At 37.1% G+C, this 20,472-nt stretch overlaps 1 protein-coding gene across 1 annotated transcript in view; it reads left to right on the top strand.

Moving 5' to 3' along the window:
• Window positions 1-20,472, top strand: part of RIMS1 (regulating synaptic membrane exocytosis 1) — a 452,176-nt gene that overhangs the window by 188,543 nt on the left and 243,161 nt on the right. Inside the window, 3 exon segments of the mRNA XM_058661479.1 lie at window positions 2,444-2,469; window positions 15,647-15,860; window positions 18,451-18,462. Coding sequence (XP_058517462.1) covers window positions 2,444-2,469; window positions 15,647-15,860; window positions 18,451-18,462 — 252 coding nt within the window.

Raw genomic sequence — 20,472 nt, 5'->3', positions numbered from 1 at the left:
AGGGATGAAGACAGATGTCACCATTAGCAAATATAATTGAAAGGAAATTACATCTTGTCACTTGTCTTGGAATGTACTCCAAAATGACTTGGAAAATAGTGCACCTAATGATGGCTGACTAATTCAGTATACTGTGCAAGTAAAATCCGGAAAGTTTGTTTTTCTGTTTTCAAAAATAAAAAGAGGAAGCCTTTTTATATTTTAAATTTATTTTTAATATTGTTTACATAGTTAAGACAGATGTATGCCCATGTGGGCCTCTGATTAAGTTGGGGAGGGTCAGGTATGGAGTAAGGTGTGTTGGACACATGTTTCAGTCCCTTCAATTTCTTTTTAAAATTTTCTTCCTGTGTCCTCAGGGGAGGAAGTGGATAGGATCACTCCTTGTTGTCAAACTACATCAGCACCTGGGCATTGTGACAGTCCTTTGATGATGCCCTAGAGACCCCAGTGTGGGGGAAAATGCTCCAGATGTGTTGCTTGAGTGGTTTTGATAGTTCTGAGATCTTGTTGATTTAATCACTCTGGGGTTGACAAAATGTTTCCAAGGCCTATTGGTTGACAAAATCTACCTTAATGCTTCCACAGACTCAGTAAAATGGTTTAAAGCTTGACCAGGAGAATTGTCCAACCTGTTCTGCTTTCCATCTTCTGAAATGGCACTTGATGTCTTCTGCTGATCTAGATGAGCTCATGTGTATCTGGACATGCTGTCCACTGGACAGACACCAGCAACTGAGGAGGCCCACTCCCAAAACATGTGCTCTATGGTCGGACTCCACACTTTTGTGATTTTACCTGTGGCCAGGGTCTGAGTCCAGCATTCTAATCCATGAGACCCCAATGCAACTTCACCTGGGGGTAACCTCAGACTTGATTTGTACATGTGCCAGCCAGTGCAAATTCAGGTATGGTCTGTCACCTGACCAGGCAATGCACACACCAGTGGATGTAGCTGCCTGTACAGTTCTGCCTCAATCCCATATTTCATATGAACCATTGGTTGCTGTGGCCCAGCCCAACCAGCCCATCACAAACCTTGTCATCATGCCTGTCCAGTTGGTGTGGTGGTCTAGTTGAGGTGACCTCAAAAATCCCTACTAAGCCTGACCCCCCATTCCTAGTTTTTGCGTGTGTCAGCCTCTGCTGCAGCCTAGCCTGACCTTAACCTTATCCCATCTGGCTCTTGTGCACACCCATTGATGCTATGGCTTAACTCAGCCTGACCCACCCTCAGACCCAGGCCTCACATATTCTGACATGTGCTGCTGCGTTGTCTGACCTGGGCCACTCCCAACCCTGGGTATTGTGGTCACCTGCAGGAGGTATGGCTTACCTAAAGAGTGCCTACAGTTCCCAGCCTAGATCCTATGCCTCTGATGGAACTGTACTCCACTCTGACACGACTCACACCCAGTCCTAGTGCTTTCCAGCTGGTACAACAGCCTACCTCAGCCTGGCCCACCGCCAGACTCCCATCCCAGCTCTCATGCTCACCAGTGGAAGCAGCAACCCATGAAGGGAATCCCTGAAGTTCCCCTACCTGTCCTGCTCCCAGCCCTGGATCTCTCCTGTGCCAGAAGGTGAAGAGACCTGTTTAAAATAAATTTCTTATTCTTCAGATATTCAATTTAGTCGTTACAATGATTACTTAGTGATGCTGCTTTTAAAAAAGTGAAAGTAAAGTACACAGTTCATTTCATAATTCTAGTTACCACTGTTAATATTGCAATTCATTAAATAATGTCACAGATTTTTCGACCAAAATAGATGCTTCATTGCTTTGTATTTCATCCACACATTTAAAAATAACTAATAATTTATTGATATTTTGCTAATTGCCTGGCACCTCCATTAGTGCTATTAGCTATTTAAATTTCAAAGCAACCCCATACATTGGTAGACACTGTTATCTTCATTTTACAGATGATGAAGCGGATCCTATTCTTTAAATTATTTAATGATTTTAAAAATTGTAGACCAACATATAATCTTGTTTGTTTCCCTTGGATACAAGTGAGCAATGATAACACATGTTAAAACTGTAAACTGATTATATCATGCAGTTAGTTTTGCCATTTTCTTATCTTTAGTTTTGGAGCCTACCAACCCCTCTTCTCCAGCTCTTGAAAGAGTATGTAATACATTAATGAAAACTACAGTCACACCACTGTGCTGTAGAACACAAGACCCATTACTTCCATCTGGCTATTTTAGGACACGTTATCCAACTTTTCCATTTGATTGTAACATTACTCATAATAGCCAAAATATAGAATTGTGTGTATATCCAAATGTTCATAGATAGATGGATGAAGAATTGTTGTCTTGAAGAAGCAGGTAATATATTTTTGCCCAGAGTGGGAGTCATATGTCTTCATAATCCCCGCACTAAGGGTTCTGTAACTAGTGGGCTGATGAAGAGTCTGGCACCTGGAACTAGCATGAAGGTGAACCGTGCAGGAATTTGTCCACAGAGACTTATTAGGCATTCTGAAATTTAGGGGACTTAGAATGTCACATTTAACCCCTTAGCGGGAAAATCTCTGAAAAACAAAACAACTTAAATAGGTTTATATGACCACAGACATTTTTCTTTAAAGATTTATTTGTTTGTTTGCTTTAAGAAGTTACAGAAAGATGGAAGGAGAAACAGGAAGACAGAAAGAACTTTCGTCTGCTGGCTCACTCCCCAAATGGCCACAAAGGGTGGAGTAGGGCCAGACTTAAGCCAGAAACCAGGATCTAGGAGTTTCTTCCAGTTTTTCCACATGGCTGCAGGTGTCCATTTTCCTTTGTTTTTCCAGGTCATTATCAGAGAGCTAGATTGCAAGTGGATTAATTGGGAACGAAATTGATGTGCACTTATGCCACTATGTGTCCCTTTACTCTAAAAAGAAAATTTTGATCATTGAAAGAGTTGAGGATCAACATTGTGGTGAAGTAGGTTAGGCAACCATGTGTGGTGCTAGCATCCCAAGCTGTATCCCAAGCTTCTCATCTAGCTCCCTGTTAGTGTACCTAGGAGAACAGGAAGAGATGGCCCAAGTATCTGGAGTCCTGTTATCCATTAGGCAAACTTGGATGCAATTCCCCTTGCATGACTTCAGACTGGTTCATCCCCTGCCTTGTGGTCCTGAACTAGCGTATGGAAGATCTCTGTCTCTCTGTTTTCTCTCTCTCTCTCTCACTCTCTCTCTCTCTCTGTGTGTGTCTCTCTCTCTTTCTCTCTCTCTCCCCGCCTCTGTCTGTATCGATCACTCTCTTTTTCAAGTACATAAATCTTAAAAGTATTAAATATGTGAAATAGTGACTTTGTTTAAGAAATAGTGATAGATTCCTATTACCCATCACATCTCAAATCATGTTTTATAATGAAGGAAAAAAAGCAACAAGCCTTGCTTTCAGTTGTCTAATAAGAAATAATAATTGAATGTGTGCAAATTATCAGGCTTTAATAAGTGAAAGGCAAATCTGCTTTGATGTGTTAGACATGTTCTAAATGTATCATTCATTCACACACTGCTTGAGATTGGAAATACCTGTGACTGAGGCAATTTACATTTCCCAGTTTAAAATAACATAATGACAATGGAATTTTGAATACTAAATTTTTTCTTTTTATTGTGAACTGAAATGGCCATAAAAATACTGAAAAAAAATCATATAAATTTATGGATACTCCGCTAGAGGTTGTAATCTCTGGGATTTTTTAAAATAAAACAAAGGGTTCATCTTTCCCTGTAACTTTCATCTTACAGGGTGACATTTTTGACTCTTACCAAGAGTCTAATGATAAATCATCTCTCTCTTTCATCCTGATGCTCATATGCCAGGAAATTCTGCCCATCATAGCTGCTTCCTCAGTTATCAGCTAAGTGAACTCAGAAACTTAAAAGCAAGATACTCTCTTCCCTCATGTATTATCTATGTCTGCATATATTAATAACAGCTAATATTTATTGAGCTTTTACCATAAGCTAGACACTGTGCTAAGCACTTTACATTGATGATTTCAATTAACCCTTACAATAATCTGAAGTTGCTCTTGTTATCACCAGTTTATAAGTGAGGAAACTGAGGAACAGGAAGTTTAAATAATTTTATGGCCATGAAACCAAAAATTTGGATACTGATCAGACCAGGATCAATTTAATTTCATAAAAAAGAACATGCATTTATGGAACAAGGTTGGTTTATATTTTCCCTTCCTGCAGTAATAACATAGCGTGATGAAGAGTCGCAAACATAGGAGAAGCATAGTTACAATGTGCATTCCTACAAATGCAAGCATTCTCTCTTTTTTTTAGTACTTTGCATTGATGCTATGTGCAGCCAAAACTGTATTCGAATTTGCCAATTCAATTAATGTGCCCACTATGTATTAGGTATATTAACATGATCAAATGGCATTCTCTGGAAGAGTTCACATGGAATGAAATTACATCCGTTCAATCCATTTTATATAGTTATTTATTTAAAAGGAAGATGGGGAGAGAGAGAGAGAAAGAGAGAGAGAGAGAGAGAGAGAGAGAGAGAGAGAGAGAGAGACAGCAGCACACACACACACGGACAGAGGGAGAGAGAACACTATCTTCTATTAGTCAAGTTCTCAAATGTTAGCAATGGGCAGAGTTGGGTCTACCTGAAGCTGGAAGTTTGGCACACATTCCAGATCCTTCATATGGGTGACAGGAAGCCCATTGCTGGAGCATCATGGCTACGCCCATGAATTGGCAGGCGTCTGGAAGTCCTTTAGACCCATTTGATAGTGGCCAATTCCATATGTGTGTTGTGACTGACTTTTGGATTACCTGCTAAAAGTATTTTCTTTCAAATTAATTTCACTTGTGTAAAATTTTATTCCTAGTAAATATCCCGTTTTGTTTCTCATCAGTTTACCTGATTTTCTTCTCTTGCATTGTGCTATACCTGCATATAAAAAAAGAGCCTTCATTTGCCAAGTTTTCTGTTTTAAACCTCTATTATTAGAAAGCATAGATTGTTTTTGTACAATCTGGAAACAATATTCCTAGCACTTGAGACATGAAGCTGCTAGGCAGCCCTGCCTCTCAACAGTAAGAAGCTTGTGGAAGGTGTTTCTGGGGAAATGGAGTGAAGCAAACGTGTAAGTGTATGCTACGGGGCCCCTGTGTCCTGAGATGTCTTCATTTAATGCCTACTCAGGAGCGGCCACCTATGGCAAATTGGAAACAGAATTAAAAAATAAATGCTTGACTGAAGTAACAGGCTATAAAACACTAATAGCTAATCATCAGTTATGCACTTCTCTTCCTAAGTGTCATCTCGGTGCTTCTAGAACACTGTGGGATGCTGATTGGATGAACTACTATTTTTTAACAGTGCTGAGTGGAGGACGCAAAACACCTCACCAACATTAGAAGAGACACCTAAACCTTTCATGTATAATTCTTTTCAAAGAGCATGTAGAATGCAGATCCTCCACAAATGAGCAGAAATTGCCAAATCTTATATACATTTCTCTTTTGTTCTCTTTCAGCCACCTCTGAAATACAATCTTTCTAATAAGTTACACCCCCTGCTGATTCTACTATTTTTCCTTAACACATTGAATAGTTTAAGGAAAAAAGCAGTAACTATGCAAGAATTGCATGTAAAAATCTGTAGTGCCATCTGCTGGCCATTTACAATAAGTGAAAAGGATCCTCATTTTAAACGAAACACAATGTTAGACACAAACTGAAAAATTGTGTTTGAACTCTCAAAATTAAATTTTTTCTCAACTTATGGAGTGAATTTCCCAGTTACGTAAGTGCTTGCAGTAGTATCTCCAGAGCAGTGTATCGTCCCAACAAATTTCTGGGTTCTTTCCTCAGCTTAATATAGAAATAAAAAGCTGGGAATCGATTGTGGACAGAGGAAAATTTTTATTTGCCAAGTGAACAAGTGAACATGAAATGAAGAAGGGTGAGCAAAGCACCGTTTAGAAGGGCCAGGAGATGGGGTCTCTGCTGAAAGGCAGGGAGACACTGCGGTTTCAGAAAGTGTTTTGAATTTTTAAGTTTCTTGACCCCTCTTTGTATGGTTTAACTGGACAGGGGTCCCTCCTGGGTAGACCTGTGGAAGTCCTTTTCCTTACTGTTCTCTAATTAATTAGGAAATTTCTGGATAATTCCTGTGTCACATTACTTGAAAGCGTGATTTTTCTGGCCACCTGGTAAGGAACACATGGTGGTCTTCACAAAAACTGGCAAGTTTCCCTAAGCAATGAAATATGTGGCTTCTCAGAGTTTAAATGCTATCCTGTTTGTCAATTTTCACAGTACATGCAAATATAGGGAAGTGAGGTGATGGTCCAGGGAAAAGGTCCCCGCCCAAGGTTTGCCCCTGGACCTGACCTAAGATTTTAGTAGGCTTGGATGGTCATACAGAACACCAAGATCTTTTAGAAACTTTATATATATATGGATATATGTATGGATATATGGACATATGTATGGCTATATATATTTGGATATATATGGCTATAGATGTATATATAACTATATTTACATATGTACACATATATATTGTATATAACTATATAACAATATTTACGTTCTTTACTATTTTGAAGGCAGTGTCAAAGTTCTATGTTTATGCTTCAATTTTATTGGGTGATGAAGATTGCCTTTATGGAATGATATGAAAGCTGTATAAAAGTGCATTCATTTTTCAAGTTTGTCTTTACTGCATTCAGGCTTTGTGTAACATTTCCACATGACGGACAGTAGACTCTTCTGAGCTGACTGCTGTAAGCTCCTCAAGTTTATTCAAGCTCCCTAAATCTGAACAAACTATAGGTTTGTCTAAGATTTCACCTTCGAACAAAGCTCTTCAATAGTTTTGATGCATTTGATGTTGGAGAATATCAAAGAAAAGCCTTTCATGAAACAAACACTTTCCATTCCTTTAGCTATAGCTGGAAGGAACGTCATCAAGGCAGAATGTTGTAGTAGAAACTTGGAAATAGAAGCCCGATTGTCCCACCTAATTTTTTGAACATATTTAAGTTATTTAATGCAATGTGAGTGGAGATCGAAGAGAACAGGCACCAAGAACCAGCATTCAAGAGGATGTGAATAGAACTGGGATGGTTCCTGTGAATGGCCTCATGAGTTATCGCAAGAAAGCCTTGACAAAGAGCTCCTCTAGATAGATGGCTAGCAACAAAGTTCAGTGCCAGGCATGAGAAGGGAAACATAGGATATGCTTATTTTCCTTCCAACCATTATATACATATCCCGAGGAAATTCTTTTTAGGGTGCTTCTTGATAATTATGCTGGTCGCTGCTCTCTCTTCATAGAGTTTGCTGCAGGACTTGCCGCTTAGATTTTGGAAACTTAAAGCACTAAGTAAGTTCTGTTTGATTTTCCACAAGGAGAATCCAGCTTCTTGTATGCTTTGATGTCAGAAATGAAGTGCCGGAAGAAAAGTGGAATTTTCTTCCTGTGTCTAACCACTTCAGATAGCAGAAGGACAATTTACTAAAACAAAACAAAACAAAACAAAAACAATGAGGTGCAATGCTGTCTACCAATATTTCTTTGTATTGCTAATCACTTCATACTCTCATATTATTGTTAATGCTGAATAAGTAGTAATTGGCAGGGATGTCATCAATATTGCCTAATTAGATAATTTATTTTGCATTTGTAGAATTATATTTAACTTTTCATTTACAGATGATTTGTAGCATTCATCATCAATGCCTTTAAAATATATATATCAGTAGTCACTAAAATGGCATGTATTTAAATGGAATGTTGAAATTTCTTAAATTCAGTATGTAGTTATTAAATAATATAAGGGCAATCATTTGACCTAGAGGTTAGATGACCAATGGAAATGCCCACATTGCATGTTGGAGTACCTGAATTCAGACCCAGCTCTACCTCCATTTCCTGCTTCCTGCTGATGCACATCCTGGGATACAAATTGATACCTGAGGGGATTGGGTTTCTGCCACACAGATGAGTTACCTGGATTGAATTCCTACCAACAATATTTGTCCTGGCTTGACATTGGAGATTTTGGGCTTTTTGGAAATTAAACCACTGAATGAGAACGTATCATCTTTCTTGTTTTATATCTGCCTCTCTGCCTTTGAAATAAAAAATTAAAATAAAAAATAAAAGAGCTGGATGTTTATCCCACAGAATAAAATGTCCTCAGCCATAGCAGGGATAGAGAGCCTTTTTTATCCAAAGGATCACTTAGATATTTGTAACATCATTCATGGCCCATACACAAGTATCAGCTGAAAAAGTAGCCTGTTCACAGATTTATTAAATTGTGTGTACCACTTATAGTTGCCAGACGAAATGACTTCTTGGGTCTTAAACAGTCCATAAGCTGAACGTTGCCTTCACCTGCAATAGTAATTTGTCTGGATTTGATCCCCAACTTTGTTTCCAATTCCAACATCTTACTAATGTGCACTCTGAGATGCATCAGGTGAGATCTCAAGTGGTTGGTTAACCCACATGGAAGAACTGGCTTGAGTTTCCAGCTCCTGGGATAAGCTTGGCCCAGACTCAGCCACTGTGGGCAGATGGGGACTGAACCAGTCAATGCAAGGACTCTGTCTGTCTTTTCCCATTCTTTCTACCTTTCAGATATATAAATATAAATTTTAAAACATTGTTTATTGTTACTTAAAGCAACAAGAGTGATTATATGTAGGCAGGACACCCAAACTTCAATCTAAATTCATTTTGTAGCATTGCATAATTTATAACTCTATTGTATATCTAGATAATTGAAATCTGTAATTTATGACCATATATTTTCTTAACCTTGCTAAGCAATATGAATATATTATTAATTCTGAAATGAGGTATACCAATAAATTTCACAAGATTTTTACTTGCAGTCCCACATTTACAGTAATATTATATAATAAAATATATCATTCCATTTATTATTCATAATAAATCACTGTCACTTATTTGATATGAATCATGGCATTAAGACATCAAAACCGAAAAATAAATATTGTATTTGTGGTCTCGCTACCAGGATCTTGATTCCAAAGGTGTATCTTCTAATTAGGAATGCATCTTGACAGCACAGAACAACATAGGGAGAGTACCAATTCAGAAAATGGGCATTGAAATTGTGTGTAAAGAAATTTAGAAAAGCATTTCAGATACGATGTGATAGACTGTGAGGTTATATGAGGCATGACTGCTGTCTCTTTCTCCCTGCTCCACTTTCATTTTCCTTTCTTCCTTCTTTCTTTTTTACTGTCCGCTGGTGAGAAACAAAGAGGGTACCAGGAAAAAAAGGAGGAAGTTAGCAAGAACTTGATTTGGACATCTGTCAGTGCAGGATAAGAGAATACGAGAGAATATTAAGAAAACAAAGAAACAAACATATTTGAAGATATGAGAGTTCTAGGCTAAGGAATAACTTAATCTTTTCCCCCCTCATTCTACTCTCTGCTGGAGTGTGTAAAAAAAAAGTTATATTACTGAAACCAGAAAGGGATTTATGGTATGTGAAAGGAGGAAACAAATGGGTATCAAGGACATGAAGGTTGGTAGAATTAGTGATGCGTGAGAAAGTGGCCCCCTTTACTTTGAGGTGAAGCACTTGGCAGGAGCTGTTCCAGGTCCCTCAGGTATATTTCTCTTGTAGAAAAACACTTTTTTTTCCCCCAGAAGACTGTCTTGTTATGAACTAACTGTTAGAGCCTTCAGCCTCATACATCAGATCAACTGTCCCACCTGCACCCTCCTGGAGAAGGAAGTGTTGTCTGAACACCAGTCATAGCCCTGGAGACCCAAAAGTGTAAGGTGCATCTATATTAGGACACTAACACAGAAACTACAAGACATCAACATAGTATTTTGAATATTTTAAGAGAACATGGAATTTGAAGTTAATTTGAGAACAAAAGTTTGGGAATATTATAGATGAATTGAAAACTGAATGGCAGAATTGCTGAGGAGGAGTAAAGGATCTATAGAAATTTCAGCACATGAGTTCACTTTTCCATAACTAGCTTTTGTTCATATGCCATGGATTAGTCATGGTTCAAAGCTGACATTAGTAGTAGTTGGCACTTTCATGATTCCAGAAACACTCTAATTTACAAGTTTCATTCATTGTCTTTCTTTGTGTGAATTCAATATAATGTCTTTAGAATGTGAATTTAGAATAAAATATTCAATTATAAAGTGAAAGCTAAGTACTGTAAATTACTTTCTTTATCAATAAAATGGGAGGGGCATTTCTATTCAGCCTAGGTTAAGACACCTGTGTTGAGTACCTGGCTCTTGCCTTCTGAATTCCTGGCTGTTGCAGGAATTCGTGGAGAGAACCAGCAAATAGGAGCTTTCCCTTTCTGTCTACCTCCTGTAACTCAGTTGAAAAAATAGACACATTGTTTGAAAAAAAAAAGAATAATTATAATTTAAAATTATACATTTCTTGTTAAAAATCAATTAATGGCAGTCAGTTTTGTATATTTTATGCGACCAAGGTCTTCTGTATTTTTATTCTAAACAACATTGTTGGGCCCAACGGCGTGGCCTAGCAGCTGAGGTCCTCGCATTGAAGCACCAGCATCCCATATGGGCGCCGGTTCTAATCCTGGCAACTCCACTTCCCATCCAGCTCCCTGCTTGTGGCCTGGGAAAGCAGTCGAGGACGGCCCAATGCATTGGGACACTGCACCCACGTGTGGGAGACCTGGCCTGAAGGAAGTTCCTGGCTCCTGGCTGCAGATCAGCACAGCACTGGCCATTGTGGTCACTTGGGGAATGACTCATCAGATTAAGATATTCCTCTCTGTCTCTCCTCTTCTCTGTATATTTGACTTTGTAATAAAAATAAATAAAACTTTTTTAAAAAACATTGTTTCTATTCAGTTATATCTGTTGACATATATTTATTTTTCCTCTTCAGTATGAAATATTACATGCATGTTTGTAAAGTATAAAGAAAAATAATAAATATAATGAAGCTTCCACAAGTTTGTTCCAATTAATAGTTAAGTTTATGTTGAAATCTGCACATACTGTTTTTTATAGTACATATTTCCAATGTGTTTTTGTAGGCTTTTCATGCCTCATAAGACCCTACGTATTTAGGTTAAGAAAACAAATACTTTGAAAATTTGAAGCCCAGAGATTTGGAAAAGTTTCACATCTGCATGAAAAAATATGTATTAAAAGTGTATAAATGTTTGTTATAAGTGTTATGTTTTAGTGAGAAACAGAGAACTCAACATGTAAGTTTAATCTACTGGACAAATACACTTATTTATGCATACGTGATGTGATATGCATGTGTATAATACACCTGCATGTCAGTATATACTTTTTTTGATCCAACAAACTAAACTTGTTGTTCTACTATCCAATACCACTATTTGCTTTTTGAGTGCTTAATCTATGATTTAGAGAGACATCCAATAATATCCTACCAACATACATGTGTCTGTCTAATATTATAAACTTTTCTTTTTGCTTTGTATATTATGTTGTGTAATCAAGTTTGGAATAATTATGTACGACAAGAACTTAAATACTAGGGTTTTTGTTGTTGTTTGCTTACATATTTGTTTTTTTTTATTTCCCTAGAATATAGTTTTTTATTTCAAATATTCTGTCTATATTTTGAGTGTAGCTGTTCTAAACATCACTTAGCTACATTTTTAATCTAATGTGAAGTTCTTTGTCATTTGATAAGGCTGTAATTCATTACACTTGTGGGTCCCATTGTGGTGGATTGTTCCTACTATCTCATAGTGTAATTTCTGATATTTCTGGTTAGTCTACGTCTATATATTTGTTTATTTAAATTCTTGTTTTAGAATGATTTTGTTTCTCACTCCGTGTTTTTCCTGCTATTGTTTTAGATATCATAGGCTGTGTTTCAATTTTTTTTGATGCTCAAATGGTAACTTTTATTTTGATTTGTGTATATAATTAGTTGTTCACAGTACCTCAGTAAATTTCCTTAGGACAGCCATGTTTCTGTAGAGCTTGCTAGTTTTCTGAAATACTGTTCCTATTTCACTTTTGTCCCTTCAGGATTTTGTATGCTTTATCTCCAGCTTAAACATGCATTAAAGTTATTTTATAAAATATTTTCTCCAGAATTTTGAGTATTTTAGGTAAATAAGGTTTCAGGATATTTATTCCTCACTATGAGCTTGTCAATTTTTCTATAGACTAAAACATTGTAGTTTGTATAAGTTTTCCATTCAGGAAGTGTACAGAAGCTATTACTTAGTAAATAAGTCATAACTATCTAACCTGTTCATTTTTTAAGATTTATATTATTTTTTTAAAAGATTTATTATTATTGGAAAGCCGGATATACAGAGAGGAGGAGAGACAGAGAGGAAGATCTTCCATCCGATGTTTCACTCCCCAAGTGAGCCGCAACGGCCGGTGCTGCGCCGATCTGAAGCCGGGAACCAGGAACCTCTTCCAGGTCTCCCACGCGGGTGCAGGGTCCCAAAGCTTTGGGCCGTCCTTGACTGCTTTCCCAGGCCACAAGCAGGGAGCTGGATGGGAAGTGGAGCTGCCGGGATTAGAACCGGCGCCCATATGTGATCCCGGCGCGTTCAAGGCGAGGACTTTAGCCACTAGGCCACGCCGCCGGGCCCGAGATTTACATTATTTTTTATTGAAAAATCTGATATACAGAGAGGAAGTGAGACAGAGAGGAAGATCTTCTATCTGTTGATTTACTCACCAAGTGGCTGCAATGGCTGGGACTGCGCTGATCCAAAGCCAGGGACCAGGAGCCTCTTTCAGGTCTTCCACACAAAGGTGCAGGGTGCCAAGGCTTTGGGCCATCCTTGATTGCTTTCCCAGGCCACATGCAGAGGGCTGGATTGGAAGTGGGGATGTTGGGATTAGAAGTGGTGCCCACATGGGATCCTGGTGTGCTCAAGATTAGTAGTTAAGCCGCTTAGCCACCACGCCGGGCCCTAACCTGCACATATCTAGTACTGTTTACTGTTTGGAAGAAGATAGGTATAATTTAGAGAAATGCTAATAATTTTTTATATAATTAAATGCTATGAGATTTCAATAAAGCTTTGTATCAGTGATCAATGCCCTTGTTTATGTATGTACACAGAAACACATGTATCATACAAAAATTTCATCAGATATCCTTTTGATTGAGGTATATAAGATATACAAGACTTTATTTTTAACTTTAAAACACAAAGAGGGGCTGGTGTTGTTGCTCAGTACAGTAAGCCACAGCTTGGGAAGCCCATATTCCCTGTTGTTAATGCCATTTTGAGTGGTGGCTTCACGACTTCGGATACGGTTTTCTACTTATGCATGTTGGGAGGCAGCAGATGATGGGTCAAGTGCTTATCCCCTAAAACCCACCTGACAAACTCAAATGGAGTTCTGGGGTTCTGGCACTGGACTATTCTGTCTCTGGCTGTTGTAGCCATTCATGAGTGAACCAGAAGTTGAAAGATTTCTCTCTCTTGGCCTTTTAGGTAAAGGAAAATAAGTGCTACTTTTAAAAGAAAAGCACAAAGAGGCTCTGACTTCCAAACCATCATCTGTAGGCATAAAATATATTCTTATCTGAGTTGACTAACTGATTCACAGCCTAATTTGATCTGCCATCTACTGCTGTGAATAAGTATTCTAAGAATATATCCACACTCATCTTTTACACGTTATCTAGGATTACTCTGGCTACAAGCGTAGATGCATTGCAACAGAAACCATATATAAAGTCTGCAGTGTCTAATGAGGGGCAAGCTTTTGGCTCAGCCTTGAAGCTACTGGAGGCAATTGTATTCTATATTAAAGTAGCTGAGTTGAGTCTAGGTGTGATTTTTATTGCAGCTTCCTTCTAATGCATACCCTGTGAGCCCAGAGACAATGTCCAGAGTGCCTGACTTTTGCCAGTAGTTCCAGGTTTCTGGTTTGTGCCTGACTCAATTCTGGTTGTTGTAGGCATTTGAGGAGTAAACTATCCTGTGGAAGATCATTATTTGTGCTTTCTTTCACTCTCTCTCTTGTTCTATCTGCCTTTCAAGTAAATGTGAAAATAAATAATGAGATGTTTACTGGATGTTTGATCAATATTTGTACTAAATTATGGTCTATATTCTAGAAAATTATGCTGAAGCTTTGTCTTTACCTAGCAGCTCTGTCTCATGTGTATTTACTTAGATTTGATTTAGTGAATCTCGTAACAATATTTTTCATGTACTGCATGTATGCTTGGAGTTCATTTTCTGTTTCTTTGATTGGAGATATCTTCTTGTTCCTATTGCTTAATCATTTCTTTAATGGAAGCTCTAGCATTTCAGTGCGATTTTGCATGATTACATTTGAAATATGACATCCAAAGCTGTTTCTAATAATTTGAGTCTAGATTAATGTTACTTGTACTGTACAAAATAATAGGGCAAAGTCCATGGGCTTAATAGTTAAGGTGCCAGTTGAGACCCTCACATCCCCTATAACAGTGCCTGGGGTTGAGTGCAGATTCTTGATATCAATTCCAGCTTCCTGCCTATGCAAACTCTGGAAGGCAGTAAGCTGTGTCTCAGAAAAGTAGGTCTCTGACGCCTGTAATGATAGTTCTGGTTCAAGGCCAAACCCTAGCTGTAAGTGAACATTCATATGAGTGAACCAGTACTTGGGAGCTCTGTCAGCATTCCTGTCTTTGTTTGCCTCATGAATGAATCATTTTAAAAAATTTAGCAGATATAATAGCATTTTGTTAAATTGGTCAGAGGTTGTTGTATTCATTAAGTGAAGTATTTTGTATAAGCTGAGGTAGGATTTAGACATTAAATTGTGTTACTTACTAGTGCATGTATGTGTGCTTTAATTGTGGAGGCTCAAATAAAAAAAGGTCAATTGGTGAGCAGGAAGTAATTACAGAATTTCTGCTATTCAGAACTATTAGATGCTAAAAGGAAAAATATAATGAGATCACAATGCTTTAAATGCTGCCTTACTTGGATGTAACTTGATTCTATTTACATTGAGTGCCAGTTCCCTAAAGTTATGTTACATATAAGCTGTCAAGCTAAACTCTTAATATAATAATTGCATTCATATACTCAGTCCAGGAAATTACTTGCGTCCAGCAAACTCCCAAAGAACACTAGAGTCCAGCAAATTAGCTCACACATGGATGCATTTTTTAGCCATTTCTCAGGAGTTTCTCTTTTGGTGGAATAGCTAGATAGAGGAAAACATTATGAGTTTACCAAGCCAAGAATTCTGTACTTTTGGGAATTCACTAGTTGTCGTAATATTCTATTCTAAACAAGATTGGTTCTATTTGTAGAAATTTAGGATTGAAAGACTTGGACTAATGAAAAGAAGAGACATAGCTTCAGATTTTATTATTATTTTGTGACATACCTGGCTATCTGAAAACTTTCATGGAAAATGGAATAAAAAATTATATTGGTACAAAAATTAAAATCAATGCACACATCTATGGAAAGCAATATTAGGACTAGAGTGGCACATGCTAATCTGTTATTTTTGGAGGTAAGGTTAGTGGAAGAGGGTGGAACAGCAGAATGTTTTTTTTTTTAGTTAAAATAACTATTAAGCATTTCCATTGTTTACTTAGTTTGCTACCATTTTCTCTTTTGCCCAGGAGATTGCATCAACAGTTTGAAAGTTACAAGGAACAAGTGAGAAAAATAGGGGAAGAAGCACGGCGTTACCAGGGTGAGCACAAAGATGATGCTCCTACGTGCGGAATTTGCCATAAAACAAAGTTTGCTGATGGGTGCGGCCATCTCTGTTCGTATTGCCGCACCAAGTTTTGTGCCAGATGTGGAGGCCGCGTGTCTCTTCGATCAAACAACGTAAGTATCTCACAAAAGTGGTGTTGTGAATGTGGATAAAAATCATTAGTTCTCCCAAGTGTACACAGGCATGTTAGAAAGAAGAGATGTGCATAAACAGGAAAATTAAGCTTTTCCTTCCCCATTTTTCATGTTTCATATTAAATTGATGTAGTATCAGAAAGATGAAAAATAACTAGTGGAGGTACTTTCCAAATATATGCGCCTTAATGAATGAGTCCTATTATCAACCAGCGGAGTAGATGGGAAAGTACACTTATTTTCTGAAGAATGCAATAAATGTACATTCAGTAGTCTCGTGAAATATAAAAGTCGTGAGAGTTGGTATGATCATTTTTTTCCTATAAAATGCTACATTTAGCTGCTGCAAATTTGGTTTTCAAAATGAATGAAGATAAAATGTATGTCATTAATTTTAACCCAAAATGCTATATTACATTGACTAACCTTTTTAAGGACAATTTCAGATGTACTATCACACTAAAGACACATAGTGCCAAACATCTAATGAGAAGTGTGCATTTTTTTTAAAGATTTTATTATTATTGGAAAGCCGGATATACAGAGAGGAGGAGAGACAGAGAGGAAGATCTTCCATCCGATGTTTCACTCCCCAAGTGAGCTGCAACGGGCCGGTGCTGCGCCGATCTGAAGCCGGGAACCAGGAACCTCTTCTGGGTCTCCCACGCGGGTGCAGGGTCCCAAAGCTTTGGGCCGTCCTTGACTGCTATCCCAGGCCACAAGCAGGGAGCTGGATGGGAAGTGGAGTTGCCGAGATTAGAACCAGCGCCCATATGGGATTCCGGGGCTTTCAAGGCGAGGACTTTAGCCGCTAGGCCACACCGCTGGGCCCGAGAAGTGTGCATTTTTGAATAGTACATCAAATACTATTTTTTCTGAGATTTCTCCTTCTCATTTTTTTCTCTATGAAATGTATTGTCCTCTAGTTTTATATTTGGTGTAAATAAAAGCCATCTATCTGCTATAGCTGTACCTTGAAATAAACAGCTTTTGATTTCTTATTAGTAGAATCAGTCTAAAAGATATTTGCATTTCCATGTTGTACTTTATCATATCCTTTATGTTAGCACATATATTAATTCTAAAGAAATATGTGTTAACTTTTTTTAACATAGTTCTGTAGCATAATATTAAATGGTTGGGATTCTCATATAAATAAACATGAAAGCTTTAGGCACTCTCAGTGTTTTCCAAGTTTGGAAAACCACAATTTTAATTGCAGTTAAAATTAATATAATCCTTCCAGATAACATTATATTCTTTAGTAATCTGAGCTCTGAGCAGGATATCCTAAAACTCCCCTCAAAAGGAATTAAAGCTCTATGGGTGATACAGTTTATGTTTTAAGGTGAGACTATTTTTCCATCTGGGGATAGGCTCTCGGGAGAACAGTTGTATTATCAGTGAAACTAGATAGTATAAATTATCTTGTATGGATATTATGAAAGTTAAATAAAATCCTGTCCCATGTAATATGTATACTTCATTTCTTTTGGGGTTCTATTGTTATGAATGCATAGATTTTCTTTTTCCCTCCTAAACATGATTTGTTACTATAAATCTTCATTTATAACTTGAAGGCATTTATAGACAAAGTAAGGTAGTAAGATAGCTTTTAGAGTGTAGAAAGTGCACAAGGTTTACCTTTTAGTCTCCCCCTTTTGTCCAGTATTCCTAGATGAACTAATTAGTGTTCAAAATGTCTAACAACCCTGTGGTGAAGACATAGCTGCTGGCAGTGAACAAGCTGGTGCCTGTTTCTGAGCGCTGGATGGGACAGAGCACCCACAGATATTGAATGCTATTGCCTTCTCATTACAGCTTTTAGGCAAACCAATTGCAAAATTGTGAACTATTGATCGAATAAAATCATTAGGGTCAAGCTCAGTTTATGAAATGGGGAAAGTGCGTAAAGCGAATTGAGCTCAGAAAGTGCTGATGCTTTGTAAAAAACATACAAACCTATAATAGCCTGGATTACTAAACCCATCCAAACTTGAAAAACAGAACAAAATGAAAGCACAGTTAAGTATTTTGTCTTGAGCATTGAATTAAAAAATATATAAAGTGTGTCTTTCCTCTGATATAAATATTGAAACATGTATCACAAATGAACATTGTTTATTTCTCTTCCAATTTTATTTACTAAAAATAGTTTCTATTCCAAATTTATGACTATAACATTATGACTAAAATATTTTACAATGATTTAATTCCAATTATTTCTACAATTTTGGATTCTTAAACATTTCAAAAATAGGTGGATTACACATGGTAATAAGTTAATCTTCCTTTCTGAAGAATATTTAGAATTCAGTTTTAGTCATCGTGATTCTATAAATTTATGAAACTATAGTGTTCACCTCTTATTTAAAGTGAAGCAGGGCCCATACATGCATTTTCATGGATATTTTTAAGAAAGAATAAACACATACTTCCCAAAATACCTGCATGTTAGCACTTTAAAAATAATTTGTTTTTCTTGTAACAAATTACTTATATGTGGCTGATTGTTTTTCTTCTTTTTTTCTTCTCTCTCTCCTCTGCTTCCTTGGATGCTTTCCCAAAGGAGGACAAAGTGGTTAGAATCCATGCTTTTTTTTCTATAATTGCTATCATATTGTTGTGAACTTGATTAAGTGAATGTTTGCACCTGTTGTGGTTAATCATTGTGTTTCAAAAATTAAGTTCCAGGAGAAGCTCATTCCTGGTTTTTATACAGATAAAAATAAGGTGAACATCTATACCCATTATAGAACTTTAATAACCTCTTTAATAGGTAAAAGTTGAATGAATGAGGACACTGACATTTTCATCTAATTTACAGTAGTAAGAACTCATTAGTCTTTTTTAGTTTTTTGAATTTTAAGTTAGTCCATCTGCTTTCAGGAACAGCAAACTCATGGGTTCTGCCTTGCTCAGCACTCATTAGATGCATAAGCAGATGATTTTAAAACTTTATTTCAGGAAGAATGATGGTCGTGACTTAGTGGAAATAATGGATAAAATTCAAATCATGAGCTCAAATATAATTATATTTCTATCAAGCACCAGTAGCAGAGCTGTCATAGTGAACAAAGATTTACCCTTTCTTCTCTCTCATGCATAGAAATAACAAGAAAGTAAAGGTCACTTTGAACTGCTATTAGCTGGAGAGACCACTGGGATTGTAGCTGACAAAGCAATTCCAGGTGGAATTTCACTCAGCTGCTCTTTTGGAGGTGCTGCACACCTTCTTCGGTTGTAAATTAAAGCATATTTTAAATCTTCAGTTCTGTATTGCATTGCTTAGTTAGTAAGCATTACATTAAAATAATGTACATCTGTATTATTTTTTTATTTATTTTTTATTTTATTAATTACATTGCATTATGTGACACAGTTTTATAGGTACTGAGATTCTCCCCACCCCTCCACCAACCCCCTCTATGATGGATTCCTCCACCTTGTTGCATAACCACAGTTCAAGTTCACTTGAGATTCTTTCATTGCAAACATTTACCAAGCATAGAGACCAGCATTTTATTGTCCAGATAAGTTCTACGGCTTCTTGGGGAGACCATCTCTGGTCTGAAGGTAGAGCCAGCAGAGTATCATCCTGATCAATTAAAGGCCCCAACATAACATCAGTAGCAATTTATAACGTTATGGAATTAGTTGACATAGTATTGAGTAACCAGTATGTTAAAAAAATGCAAGTTCTTAACCACATTTTGTGACTTCTTCATTCATATTTCAATTTTAATTTATATACAACCGGGTTCTATAAACCTTAAAATGGCTATAGATTACTATTCAGCTGTCTTGTGTCTATTTTCATTGTAGTATTTCGCTTCTTATCACGTTGAAGCATAATTTTGCTGAACCTGGCTTTTTTTTTTTTTGGAAAGTCTAGACTGGTTTACAACTCTAACAAGACATATGCCAACAGTTTGGGTGCAGAACAGTTTAAAGGAGGGGTGCGCAGAGAAATCTTCAATGCCCTAGTGAGGAGTAACTAATTTTTGTGTCCCACCCAGTAAGATATAAGTGATTCCACGCTGACCGTTTCCTGTCTGATTCTAGGCTTTCCTTGTTGTTCTCTATCTATCACAATATCTTATTGCATGTGAGATAGGCTATTTGAGGTTGAGATAATATTACATTTCACAGGTACTATTTTTCGTATTGACATCATTTCATCAAAAATTAAGGCAAACGTGTGCAATGAGCGGCAGTTTATATAGTACAATATTTTGTATGAGTGTACTTCCTCATTAGTAAAATTATGATTTCTTTTTACTTCATTGTAAGCCATCTTTTAAGCCTAACTATATAAGGATGCTGTGAAATTCCGTTCTCCATAACCTATTTAAATTGCTTTTGTCTTTGTTGCATTTTCCATTTGATAACAGCACATTGAATTTAGATAACTGCCTTGGTAACATTAAAATTTATGTTGAGTTAAGGCAGCTAAATTGAATCCTCCAACTTGAAATTGTTTGGGATTTCTTTAACTTCCCATTATTATTTATTTTTGTGGATGACGATGGTTTGATTGTAAGAATTGTATCTAAATAAGATGACTTATCACACTTTAGTCTATATGCAT

This window comes from Ochotona princeps, chromosome 1 (genome assembly GCF_030435755.1).
Source record: "Ochotona princeps isolate mOchPri1 chromosome 1, mOchPri1.hap1, whole genome shotgun sequence".
Taxonomy (NCBI): Eukaryota; Metazoa; Chordata; class Mammalia; order Lagomorpha; family Ochotonidae; genus Ochotona; species Ochotona princeps.
The sequence above is the reverse complement of the archived record's forward strand: the minus strand, read 5'-3'. Positions and strand labels throughout refer to the sequence as shown.